Below are 14,238 nucleotides of genomic sequence, written 5' to 3'. Positions count from 1 at the left end.
AATAATGGGTTGTTGTTTTGAATGTTAAAAGACTTGGGTACTTCACAATACCACCATTAAAAGCGAAGACGACAACCTTTTATGTACTAATATAACACTCACCTAAAAAGCGTTTGCACATTTACAATCGTTTTGGCATCTGCCATGTAATCTTCCTCAGCACTCATTGTGCTTTCTTTGTCTACCACAACCATATTGGCAGCAAATGTCACTCCACATCTTAGTAGATCATCTAGGCTTTTGAACAAGAGACGGGGTAAATTAATGCAATTTATCAACAGTCTCTGGATGTATCATGAATTAATATGCAACAGAATATGCCCTAGAGCCAAATAAAGTCAATACATTAAGGTAAACAATTAATCCAAAATTGTTGAGACAGTATTTGTACAATACTTACCAACATATAAAACAAAGATGTACTGAAAGGATGTCAGAGCAATTATGACATTGATTTGGAATTTGTGGCAGTAATTACAGTGAGGCTCCCAGTCTTCACCACTATTACTGCGCAAAACTGATGGCAATTTCTGAGGTCAGCACATGCACAGTTAAACATGGAAATTTAAGAATTGGTCACAGACTGTGCACTTGCAGTCTTTGCATACATAATCAATTAAATTAATTGCTTTAGCATGAATTTCAACTATTTGCACATTATTATAGCTGTAAAGAGCAATTATCAAGTTAACTCTTGTTCAAACAGAAATAGCTTTTTTTTAAAACAGTGCACTAACTCATAATTTCTCCTGAACAAGCTTTATGGCCCTGAAAAAAAAATTCATAAGTATGAACTTTTATTTTCCCACAGCAACATGTAAACACTGCAAATTTTAAATATACTATAAATATTCTGTGAAGTTTATATGCTGACATTTACATTTCATCTTTAATTCTCTACATCCAGAGATTTAAATTGCTTTCTGTCCAATGATTTAGAGGTGATTTGTACACCCTTCTTTTTTACATCCATTTTGCAGTCTGTGAGAATACTTCAGTATTGATTAGTTGATCAGTGTGCCCTCAATGCTGGATGTTACAAATTTTCTATAGAAGGCAACAAACTGACAACGATACTGAAAAAAGGAAGTCCATGCTGCAGCGCTTGCTAAAACTTTGAGGGCAGTTTTTGTTAGCCTCCTTGTCCCTTTGCCACTAGCTGGGAAAACTGAACCATTGTATTAAATCTCTGATAAAAATAGTATTTTTCCTTGTTTCTTCCTGCATATCAATTGATGATTGAAAGTCTGATTTTTCATCCTTGTTTTAACTGAAAACAATGTTAAAACATAGGTTTTTTTTGCATAAAACATACACTGTACAACAACTAACTCATTAACAACAGTCAAAAACAGCCGAAAGACTCAGTAGGTTAGTCAACATCTGTGGAGAGAGCAGACTGGTTAATGTTTAAGGCATGAGCTTGCATAAGGCAAGAAATTTCAACATAATTTGAGACTGTGCAAGCAAAGAGTCAAGTGGATTAGAGTTAATCTGGAGGCACTTGGTCCATGGATCTGATTCTGATGCTTCATGACAAAAGAGAGAACATGGTGGGACAGATTTTAACTATTGTAGAAGGAGATATCAATTGCAGAGGAGTCAGAGATCAAAGGCAGCAGTAGCTGACACAGAAACAGTCATGTCCCCCGGGCCCCGCAAAAATAAGAGCAAAAGACCCTACATTTTTGGTCCACTTCCCTTGAGCTGTTGGTTAATGATGGACAGAGAGTTACAATGTATTTCAGATCAGTTGGCCCCCCAAATAGCAATGACCATTGTGTACATCATTGGACCTCAATTTCCTTATCATCTGTAACAGTCGGGCTTTTTAAATAAGTTAGCAGCCAGCTCAAAGTAGCAGTGGGTCACTATAAGTCCATCCCTTTCATTTTCATGGCATTAATGCCCCAGTTCCACTCAACGGAGCCAGCAAAAATCTTGCCCGGTAACTTAGAGCATTACAGAAGCAATGTCACTATCAATGTACTTTTTGTAATACTATTACTTTTCTTTGAATTTATGTTTAGTGAAGTCAAGGATGTAACATCTGCAGACCATGCAAAAAGTATTGAAAGGGAAGCTTGAAAATCAACAATGGCCAGAGGTCCTTGTACATTTTCCCAAAGTGTTGTTGAGAATAAATAAAACAAAATCGATGCTCAAGCGAAATCGCAACTTTAGGAAACATAACTCGTCTACACCAGATAATGTAAAATTAAAGTCCGCAGAACTCTCTACAGCTTAACAATTAAATACCAATTATAGAAACACGCTGGAGGATTCGTAATTCATAACTGGAAATCAATCATTGTGTTTAAAAGTCAAGAAATAATCTAGGAATTGGATTTTTCCTAAATTTGTGTAGTATGTAATCCAGCCTGAATAAATTCTTATTTTAAAAGCTTGATTCATCTAGGCAACGATCTGTTCTGTGGGCCACTTATCAGTTATTTCTCCACTGTTGGCCTTTCCTGCATTGCTCAACTTCTGGCACAAGAGATCAATCCAAAATCACTGGAAAAAAAACAACTTTTTTTATGGCTGGGAAAATTAGCCTTAAGCTTAAAATCTATTTGTTTTGCCACTTATTTGTCAGTCTCAAAAAATTGCAGGTTCGTCATGCTTTGGTTTTAAAGAGAAGATTTGATGTATTATTTTATATAAATAAGCAGGAAAATGACAACCAGTGGGCCAGGCATCACCAGTGGAGCAGCAATTCCATAATGAAGATGCTCAATTGATAATCATCCACTTATCAACTTCCAAGTCATTTATTTTTTGGAAAGTTGGCTTTTACTGGGTGTCCTGTGCTGATAAGGAACCACACGTCTATCACTGAACCAAAAGCTTTTGAGATAAGAAATACAGTATTCAGTAATGCTTTTTCCAGCTGCTCTTTTGTGATGCCCTGAAATGCATAGGTTGGAAAGCAACAGCCCTGAATCTGCTTCAATGTATTGTGTTAGGCCTGCCGATTGCCAAATGTTGGGCAACAGAGTGATATACAGGGGCTACAACTTATGTCTCTGGATACAACCTCCAAAGCAATAAATACAGGCAATGATGTGGTAGAGAGCTTTGATTCCAATACTTATGTGTACGTGTGGGTGTGTTTGTGTGTGTGTGTATTTACGTGTGAGTATGAGTGAGAGAGAGAGAGAGAATGAGGGGGAGAGGGAGAGAGGGGGATAGAGAGAGAGAGAGAGAAACAGCGAGTGTGTACATGTGGGGGTTGGGTATGGGTATAGGTGAAAGGTAAAGGTCAAATGGGACCAAAATAAAACTAAATGCAGTGCCTTCATTTCTTTTTTCTTCACTCATACAATATTGGCATCTCTGGCTGGGCCTGCATTTATTGTCTGTCCCTAGTTGTCCCAGAGAAGGTGTCGGTTGCCATTAGGGAGGAAATTTGACATGGTTGTTTATGCCATTGTCATTTCTGTTGCCTAAGTTGATGCCAGGTGATTTGCCCAGTTTTATTTCTTTTTTTCAGACTTTGTAGTGATCGTTACAAGTGTGTAGTTGCTAGGTCATTTCAGAAGATCGTTATGAGTAGAGCTAACTTTGTTGTGGGGCTGGTGTCACATGTAGGCTAGACCAGGTAAGGATGGCAGATTTCCTTCCCCAAAGGACATGAATGAACCAGCTGTTTTTTTCTGACGATGTGCAATGATTTTATGATCATCATTATACTCTTGATTCAAGATATTTTCTTGAACTAAATTCCATGATTTGCCATGGCTGGATTTAAACCTGGGTCCCCAGAACATTACCTGAGTCTGTAGATAAATAGTCTAGTGGTAAAACTAGGCCATTGCTTCCCCATTACTAAATAAAAATGTAAATGTTGGAAAACATTAATAAAAACAGTGAAAGCTGCAAATATTCAGATTTATCTTACTTTATATCAAGTTAAATGTTTGAATTCACATCACACGTTGCCCTTAAACTTCAGTTTCTGGAGGATGTTTCTAGAAGATTACTTGTCAGAACATTTGCCCTAGCTATTGTCCATATTAAAATAATATGTTGTTATTATTACAGCATGGGTCAGATTGACAGTAAGATTTACCTTTGTGATCTTGAACTGATATTATCCATTGCTAGCTGCACCCAAAGTAAAGGTGTTGATTTTTCACCACAATGTGGCTTGTTACAGATTACTAATCCATATTGAATGTTGTCAGGTTTGGTGCAGTGACCTCTCACTCATGTATTTTGGCACCGAGTTGACAAAGTGTTCCTTCTATTTGAGCTGACCTGCATTTCAACTCTCAGCTCACAACTGGAAAGGCAAATTTGTCAACTAATTCTGAGAGCATGAACTTTTCATATTTATTATCCGGGATCAATTCCCTAAAGTCCTGGACACTCACTACTTGTTAGACAAAAGCAGCGATGGGCTATCATCAAGCACAGCATCTCTGAGAGTGAAGACTGAATGTGGTCCAGTTGTGTTTTTAGTGCAGTAGTCAAGAATACATACACAAAAGGTAATGCACAAACACTGAACAAAAACACACAGATGTACATGCAGCTCATGCAACAAAGTACTAATCTACTTTTGCCACATAAGACTTTTGGGGAAAAAAAAGAAATAATAAACAGAAAACTCATGCTAAAAATAGTAACGATTACTGTGCACAGATTACACAAAGCTTTTATCATTTTGTCAGCCATGCCTCAAAGTCTTACATACTTGTCAATAGAGCCAACCATGTAGTAAACCATTGGAAACCAGCAGATTGCTTCCAGAAAATGTACATCTGGCCTGGAGGGAAAGCCATAATTTAGAGACTGTGCTTTACATACATTGTAACTGTGAAACAAGCATTTCTGCAAGGATGTAAGTGAAGAGAAGTTTGAACACACAAAGACTGCCTAAAGCTAAAATGATATTTGCATAGATTTTTATAATGAAAACACTATGTACTTTTTAAAAGATAATCAGCTTCTGAAGAATGTATTTTTCAAAAATGTTCAGATCCTTCTTGCCTCAATGTTTTATTGCCCCTTAACATAAACGAGGCTGCCCGAAAGCAATGAACACAGCGCGATGGTCACAGTAGATCAAACATGGCCAATGCAATGTTGCAAATGGATGCCATGTGAAAATAATTTACAAGTCACGTATTTTTATTGTGTTTACAATATTAACATCACCGTGGAATGGAATTTCCTCAAAATCTTTGTCATAATTATTTTGTATGAACAGCATTATGCTTTAAAAAATAGTCATGTGTGTAATTTAGTTTTATACTGAAGTATTGGTCTGAGCACATTTTCTTGATCTTTAATGTTGATGTGTCCTGTGAAATACGGAACTGAATTTTGCCAAAAAGAAATGTTATGCAAGGGTCTGAAAGGGTTAATGCTGAGGAGTGCCTTAAATACCACCCACTATGATGATGCCAAATGGAATTGGTGGCAGAACAGCCAAAGATCTCAAAGGAGTGAGACTCAATGTCTGTGCCTTCCTTATAGTCTTTGTGACAATATACATCATGTTTGTGCAACTTGTACATAACTGTTATCATGCTGTAAACTATACCTTCGTTAAGGTAGGAGGCCCTTTTCTCCTCATTTGTTTACCATTTCTCTCATTTTCCCTATCAGAGTAGGGGAAAGTCTAATCTGGTAGGGGAGGACAGGCGTGTAGACTTCAACCCTGGAAAAACTACCTTATGATAAGCAATAGTATAGGTAGTGCACAGAACACGAAGAACAATGGTACAGATTGCTCATGCAACATGGTGAGCAGCGATATGGCTCCACTTAATGACCTCCTCGATTTGGCATGGGTGGAGGTGTGAGGATTTCTTCAGGCACGACTTTAAGAAGGCTGACAGTCAGCAACTACAAGAGCTGATCACTTGAGATCCTTACAGAAGAACACCTCGTGGTTACATTCAATCAGCCAGAATCTACGGTTAACGGTAAAGGCATTTCAGACTTGGCACACAGAAGCAAGAAGGTGCTCAGACCTCGCTGGAGTTGGAACTGGAGCACAAATCCCTCCAGGACGGTTATAAATTGCATCGGTTGCCCCTGGTCCAGGAACAGATGATTACAGAATAATTGGTCAAGGAACGTCGGTCAAAGAGTCATCAGTAATGAGAAACCAGTCAAAAGATAACTGCTCGGAGATTTCATAGGGTTCCCTAGATTCATGGTGGAGCCCAACATGAAGAAAGAATATAAATTAATTTTAGCAATATTCAATTAAGAAATTAGTTTCAAACTGTAAGCAAGTTGGAAATCTGTGACTATGCTGGATTAGCAGAAATATTTTCCACTGCTGTCAACAGTAAAGAGAGGTCAGACTGCAAGAATTAGCAACCTTATCAAGAAAACACCAGCAATCCGAATCCCAAGGAGCAGTATATTCCTTTTGATTTAATCAATGAACCTTGTATGAATATAATTGAGAGTGTAACCCAACTTGGGACAGAACGGTTATGCCAGATTTAAGTCTGATGGTAGATGCTGAGGTGATTCAAAAGACAAGTTCAGAGGCAGAGTTTCATTTCCTTGTCATCCCAGGAAGAATCCTCAATGACAGTAACAGAGGTCATGGGAAGAAAGGAGGAATCCATAAACTGTATGACTGAGGAAGTGGGCCCACTTATTTCACCAGGAGCGCAACCACTGAGGGTGAACAAAAGGGACAAAACCATTCAACAAGTTAAAGAATCAATGCACTTCTGCATTGCCTTACTGGCAGGCTGAGAACAAGAAGCTGGCTGACACAGATTGAGGACAGGATGGAGTTAGGCTTGGAGATCATGGTGATTTGGTGGGGAAGGGTTGCTATGAGGAATTTGGTCTGGGCATGTTCAACCGGTGATGCACTAGTTTTGAGATTGTCGCTGGAGGTGGGGGGATCTCTGTGAATCATGTGGCACCCCTTATGAAGGCACCCCCAGCAACCCACTGAGAGAGCTTTCCTGCATGATGATGACAGCAAGCCCTCCTAATGTGGGCTAATGTCACCTAGCCTGCACACTCTGAGCAATCTTGGAAGTGTGGGTGGAAACCGGAGCACCTGGAAGAAACCCACACAGACACAGGGAAAATGTGCAAACTCCATGCAGACAGTCACCTGCGGTTGGAATCAAACCCAGGTCCCCAGTGCTGTGAGGCAGCAGCGCTAACCACTGAGCCCACCGTGCTGCCCTGTTCTGGGAGAGGAAGAACAGCAGAAGTGGCAGTAAGTGAAGAGGAAGACACGATGAAATGAAAACTGCCAGTTAAAATCGCCAGTGCAGCAACACACGTGGGAGTTGCCTCCAAGCTGCTCACATTCCACCAGTGCTACTCTGCTGGAAACCTACTTATAAACCTCCAACAGACTAGCGCCAATAGTAGATGAACATCTCATAAGAACTTTCCAGTACTTATGCATTTTGACAGTGAAATCATTTTAACGGACGCTGTGCAGGTTTGAAAAGTGCCCAAGGTCCTGGTTCAAGGTTCAGCTCATTGTTTCTAACCTATTTGTAGATAGAGGAAGACTGGCTATTAACTGACAGCAAGTCCACCTCCTTGTAATGATGACCTGACTATAGTAGACTGGGAAGGAACATTTGAACTTGGCTACAGTTCAATCCCTTTGAAGCAGTGGAGTCACAAGTTGGGACTTTTAAAATACCTGCTTTAAAAATGGGACATTCTGGTTTATTATTTCACCAGCATCTGAAGAAATCCCTTCTGTCTCACTCACGTCATCCTTCCCTATTTAATCCCTGCTTCCCTCCACATCCACCCACACTTGTTCTGTACTTCCCTCAGCCCCCATCTAACTCTCCTTCATTTAAACTTCTTCTCTTACCACACCCAGATACCTCCCCTCATCCTTTCCGCCACTGGACGGTTCAGTCCCCACACTCCAACAAATAAAACTTTGCCCATACTAGAGGCTTTGGCACTGCCACTGCCCCTACTGTCAGAGGCTGGGTGCAGCTCCTCCATGAATAATTCTTTCTCGGAACAACAGAGTAGCCTGCTAAAGAGGATCAGAGTTTGGGTCCCAGTGGACAGAGAGCGGAGGCCTCTTCCATCACCAGGTGCCCCTGTATCACTGAGGGCCCAAGTAGACTAAGTCATTGTCATGTTGTAGACTAATGGGTTAACGTTGCAACAGGTCCGTGGAATCTATGGCATTGGCAAAAGGGTGACTACATTACGAAGAGGACAGAAGCAGCGGCAGATTGGAGTTCATGCTGAGTTTGTAATGTATATATTTGGCATAGTCTAAGGGAAAAATAGTTTAAAATAAAGACGCACACTTCTCATGTTAGATTAGTTCCCACCCCCACCACCAGCACTGTTGAAAATGCCAAGCACACTTGGTTTCATTACTGACCGGGTCCTGAAGCAGCTTGAGGAACCACCCAGCAACAGAGTTGTTGCAGCCTGTGCAACTTCAGGGGAAACTCCAGGAAAAGCAGAGAAAAGGCCATAAGCAAAACCGTCCATCAACCGGCAAAAGGCAGAGCAGCAGGAAAACCTAGACCAGGGTGCGCTCAATCTTGTGGCTTCCAGACACATTCAAAAATGTGAAGGGACCACCACAAATATGGGTGAAACAGAGGAAGTGATTCACATCAAGGAAAATTCCTCAGGGCGAACAACACCAAATCACAAACAGATTAGTAATCAGGGTTTTAGACAAAACTCCTTCAGAGTCAAGTAAAAATTGATCTTTTGAGAGCAGAGTTGGAAACCACAAACCCTGTGCCAGCCTCATTGCTGGCAGAACGTCCTGTTCTTTCACTTTTAGACTCTTCTCCCTGACCTCCCACTAGATGTTGAACAATCGATAACGGCTCAGCTAAAAGCCCCCTGAAAGGCAACCACTCTAGCTCGCCCAATGATAGTTTGTGTCCCACCTGCCCTCACTGCTCCTCCAATTAGAAATTCTGTTTCTGGAGGAGCAACAAGAGCTAGTGGAAGGGAATCTGTGATTAGAGGAGTTGGAGTAATGAGCACAGAAGAGATGGAGTCTGCAATTGGAGGAGATTTAAGAGCGGTAGAGCTGGAGTCTGTAATCATTATCTGAACCGGGTAAGCAGAAACCGGCTCAGCACCTATAGGGCTGAGTGTTATCGGCCTTATAAAAACACAAAAAATAGGAATAGAAGTAGGCCGTTCAGCCCCTCAAGCCTGTTCTACCATTCAATGGGACTATGCCTGATCTGATATTCTTCACGTTAAATTTCCTGTCCCTTTCCCCATAACTCTCGATTCCCTACTGATCAAGAATCGTCTCTCTGGGAATGGGCTTGGTGATGCTAAGAGTCAAAATGTGTGGCGCTGGAAAAGCACAGCAGTTCAGGCAGCATCTGAGAAGCAGGAGAGTTCATGCTTCGGACATAAGCAGTTCATAATCACATTCCTGATGAAAGGTTTCTGCCTGAAACGTCGACTCTCCTGCTCCTCGGATGCTGCCTGACCTGCTGTGCTTTTCCAGCGCCACACTTTTCGACTCTGACTCTCCAGCATCTGCAGTCCTTGGTGCTGGTAAGATTGGCATGAGGTGGTGCCAGGTGACATGTCTGTTGTCTTCACATTACCATGCCACCTTCCAGGAGCCCAATTAAGCCATTTAATTCGACTGAGAAGTTTCTGAGGAGATTACAGGTGAACCCTAGTGGCCTCCCAGTGGACTCTGGGGTGGGGCTGCCTGATTTATGGGCACACTTTGGACCTTAGAGTCCCCTGTCAACCAAGATTTGTCCCAACTGCAATGGCACATTGCCTTCAGATACACTGTTAACCCCTACACCAGCAAAGATATCAAACTGGCCTCTGGGCAGGGAAGGAGAAGACAAAAAAAGGCTTTATTTTTCATGGAAATCTATTTTTGCCGGAACTTGTCTATGAAGGGGCAGGCGGTGAATCAAAGATTTTTGGTATTGAACAGAAAGTTGAGAGGGTCTTTGTTAAGAGTAGTTAGCAGGCACCCAGTCATGAATTCTCTAGGGACCTCCCAACTCCAGATATTGCACAGTGTGAGCCCAGCAAAACACATACGATAGTGTTTTGCTGCAAAACACATACGATAGGCTCTTCTCTGGGGGCTTGGGGGCATTCTTCTAGTTCCCTGCCACAGTTTAGGTGGGAGATCTGTAGGGGGCTCACTTTTTTAAATAAGAGAACGGGGCGCTGTTTTTCTTGTAAATGTTACATTATTCAAACGTAAGTTATAATAGTCAAAGCAAAGGACTCTTACAAAAGACAGGTGCTAAAGACAGGAGTACCCAGTTCTGTTCAGAAGGAAGAGCTATTGCTACCTGGCAGGGTTACAGATGCTGTCGATATGGTGTGATGGGAGTCAGCACCTCTTAAAATAACATGCTCAGGCCACTCAAGGAGCAATGAGACAAAACTAACTCGACAAACTAACCACGGTAAACCCAAATTCATAACCAGCAAATGACTAGATTGAGTCATGGCTTGAGTTTATTTTGCAAAATAAGCTGAAACATAGAAAATAGGAGCAGCAGAGGCCATTCAGCCCTTCGAATCTGCTTCACCATTCATGATGATCATGACTGACCTTCTACTCAATCCCCTGTTACTGATTTCTCACTATACATTTGACCTGAACATCCTTTACCATCTACCTCTACCACAGGGAAAAGGTACAGAAGCCTGAACACACACACCAGCCAGTTTCGAAAGTTACTAGCCTTACTGTTGTTAGAATACTAAATGGACTCACAAACTCTAAGCATCCGCCTGTACCTGTGTTTTTGTTTTTGCCGCTGTTTACCTATTATTTACTATCTATGCTACTTAACTATGTGATCTGCCTGTATTGCTCGCAAGACAAAGCTTTTCACTGTGCCTCGGTACACATGACAATAAATTCAATTCAATTCCATTCAATTCAATTCTTTATCGTCCCTTAGGCCTTAAGAACCAAATCTAGCTCCTTCTTGGAAACTGTCAATATTTTGGCCTCAGCTGCTTTTTATGGCAGAGAATCCCACAGCACAACTACACCCTGGGTGAGGAAGTTTCTCCTCCTCAGCCCAGTCCTAAATGCACTACCGTGTGTCCCAAATGGTGAACATAAAGTCTCCTGCTGATTTTACTCAATCAGTTAATTATTTTGTAACCAGATGTTTTCTAATGAAAATGACCCTCCTTTACTTTGCTGGCTGTTTGAAAATTTCAGTGGATACTCAACAATGAATTTGATATGTGGCAGAACAAAATGCTTTGGTTGTTTACCGTTATAACAAGACTTCCAACAGGTTTGGATTTGTGTTTCTGTGCTGGTTGTCATGCAATATTAACTACTGTCAGCAGATGGCGATTGTCGCCTGTTTGCTGAAGAAATGAAGGCGAATAGAGATCTATGGATTTCTTTGCCTGAGTACTGTAAATATCATTTCATCGTGTTTTGGTTTCAGAAATTATAGGATTCCTCAACGTTCTTAAAATAAAAAATCTAGCCAATTTTCTAATAGCTTCACAATTTTTAAAATAAAATTCTGATAAAAGGGTGACAAATCTAGATGTATTTGCACAAAACTGTTTCAGGTGGCAAGGCAAGAGACCAGGCCCATTGCGGATTTCTCTAATAGAGGTAAGGCAGTCAGTGTTTGTCATCATTACCACGCAATATTCCTGGCTATAACTTCTGATGTCCACACAGACATCTCCACGGGGTGTGCAGCTGCAGTCCTAACTAATGAAATCTGCACAGAAATCTGCACCGTCACCGCACAAACTTGGCTAATGATTTACCATTCCCACTCTGAAGACAGCTAAAAAAGTTAGTCTTTGATCAGACAGGGCGGAACGAGCTTTTAAATGGCTTACGTAGTCACCACTGGTGAAGAAAAACTGTGGGTCAGCAAAACTAGTTTTGCGAATATCGGATCTCAGAGGCAAGTTAGCACTGCAGGTGAAAAACATATTGTTTTGCCTTTCCTTCTTTTATTTGTTTCCATTGATTTCATATGTATGTTACAGTTGTTTTTATTTTGCTCCCTGTGTAATGGTTTAAATGTTATTTATATTTCTTGTTATTTTCTATTATAAATTTCCTTCTTTGCTATCTATGCGAATACCTTATTCCAGTCAATTGTAAAGTTTTTCTTATGTCTGGCCTGCTCAGTGATAGCATTAGTCCCCTTTAAGCGTCAGATGACCGAAATCCCTCACTGACAAGAAGCTTGAGGGCCAATCTATGTGATGTCAATAGTGAAAACTGTTCCTGTATCACTCGCTGTTAACAGGGCTGCTCAGTTTTTGAAATGGTTGGTGCCCCCTTTCAGTCAAGATTAAAGAAACCTCTTCCAACAATGTGACTTGTTGATTTAATATTAAAATAATCTGTTTTCTCCACCACCCCCACCCCCACCTCCCAACATCCTAGCAGTTGAGAAAGTGAATGGAATATATAATCAAAAATTGAGGCTTGTGACATTTTCCTCAGAAGCCATGCTGGGTGCTGTGCACTGATTAGTTATCTGCAGTGTGTGAATTGGAGAAATGCATGCAGTAAAGAGAGGGCTGGTTGGATCAGAGGAGATAATCAGGATTATAAAGTAGGCTTGTTGGTGTTGAGATGATTTTACTGCTATAGTGTGTGAACAGGACAACAGGAGTACAGAATAAAAACAATTTCCCTGACACTCCAGGCAAGGTCCAAGATTACATTAATAGCAGCATTTTCTAGCTCTGTCCTATCCCTATATTTAAAAAAATCATTTTCATCCGAGACAGAGGAATCAACTTGAGCTGCGACAATGAGTATATGAATGTTGTCCCATCACAGAGTCCTAATTTCACCATATTTTGTGGCAAAATCTGAACACACTGCAGTACTTAAGTCCTCAGTTCCGACATGCGAGGTGAACAGTACAAACACAAAGATATTTAATAAACCTTTCGATTTGGCTGAAATGGCTGAAATTAGCAAAGCTTTTAAAATGGTTAAGTAGAAAGGATTTGGTAATTAAAGTTATTGCATTTTAATGAAGTGTGGAAAGCTTATTGATTTACTCAAAACGGTCGGCATGCCTGGGATAAGTGGTCCCTTCAGAAATGACATTGTCAGTGATGGCAATGCTCACGGGAAATTGCCAAAAATGTTGCTTGTCAAAAATAAGTGTGGTGTAAGTGTGGGGGCTGTACATAGTGGTGCAGGACTTTCTTATTTCAAAGCCGTCCTCTACACTTAAGACTGAAGACAGGTTTGAGACCATTATCCCTGATACTGCATTATTCAACCTCACTACACTGTCCTGGAAGATAGTGGTGATTCCCAAAAGGTGGGAAAAGTAAAATTACAAGTTGGCCTTTCTTTTGAATACTTGAGAATCAAACGCAGAAGACATCGGCATCCAAGGTCACCTACATACACTTTTAGATGGGGAATGGCATTTACTGTGGACTGTTCAAAGAAAACAACAGGAAAGAAAAATTCAAAATGAATCCTTCCCCAAAACAGAGTAAAAACATCATTCTCATTTTCATTGTTTTGTTAAAGACCAATTTTATTCAACATAGAAAATTTAACCTCATTACAACTGGAAGATTAAACAATCAGTTGTTTGCATCAGTAGGAATTTATGTATGCATGCTTTACCTAAACATTTACTTTAGTTTAAAATTGGCAATTGTCTGTCAGAACAGCTCTACCAAGTTACATTACTCAAGATACAAGTTGTTTTCATAAGTACTCTGTAATTGACAAACACTCAAAACCAATGTAGTATTTTCTGCAGTTGTTCCATGAACTGCATCTCTGGTTTCTAGAAATGAAGCCAGGGCCAAGATTAGTTTGGATGTGAAATGGGATGGAGACGGCTCTAATACTGGGACCACTGGAATCTGCCAACAAAGTACCCAATAAGTCACGTTTTTTTGGGTTGGGAAGTAGAGATGATTTTCCAGGGTTCAAAGAAAGAATTGTGAATCTCCTCAAGGCCAGACAGTTCAGCATGGGGGCCAGACAATTACCAGAGCAACAGAGACCTGTTTGGTACTCCTAGCACACCAGTAAAACATCTGGGCCTCGAAGGTCACTGTAATTCCTAGAAATTGCATTTAGTCTCCATAGTATGCACTGTATACCTTGGATAGGGGATTTCACAAAACAAATCATGCTAAATTTATCCTTCAGATTCCAAAATTATCTCAGATTGGAATGGCTCATGAATTATGTTCCACTGAGTGCCAGTTTTCATCATGTTTAGAACTCAATAAGCAAGC

The 14,238-nt window shown here is 40.6% G+C and overlaps 1 protein-coding gene across 3 annotated transcripts in view; it reads right to left on the bottom strand.

The window, feature by feature from the left end:
• The window catches only part of kcnt2a (potassium channel, subfamily T, member 2a), a 712,068-nt gene that overhangs the window by 270,721 nt on the left and 427,109 nt on the right, over positions 1-14,238 (bottom strand). For 2 of the 3 annotated variants that reach the window (XM_087990852.1, XM_087990854.1), the window contains exons 23-24: positions 4,703-4,774; positions 103-237 (exon numbers count right to left, since the gene is read on the bottom strand). In XM_087990852.1, coding sequence (XP_087846978.1) covers positions 103-237; positions 4,703-4,774 — 207 coding nt within the window. The remainder of the gene's footprint in view (positions 1-102; positions 238-4,702; positions 4,775-14,238) is intronic. The other variant, XM_087990853.1, reaches the window with a different exon arrangement.

This window comes from Chiloscyllium plagiosum, unplaced genomic scaffold (assembly GCF_037043375.1).
Source record: "Chiloscyllium plagiosum isolate Xiang-an unplaced genomic scaffold, Cpla_swu_hap1 HiC_scaffold_9, whole genome shotgun sequence".
NCBI lineage: Eukaryota > Metazoa > Chordata > Chondrichthyes > Orectolobiformes > Hemiscylliidae > Chiloscyllium > Chiloscyllium plagiosum.
The sequence above is the reverse complement of the archived record's forward strand: the minus strand, read 5'-3'. Positions and strand labels throughout refer to the sequence as shown.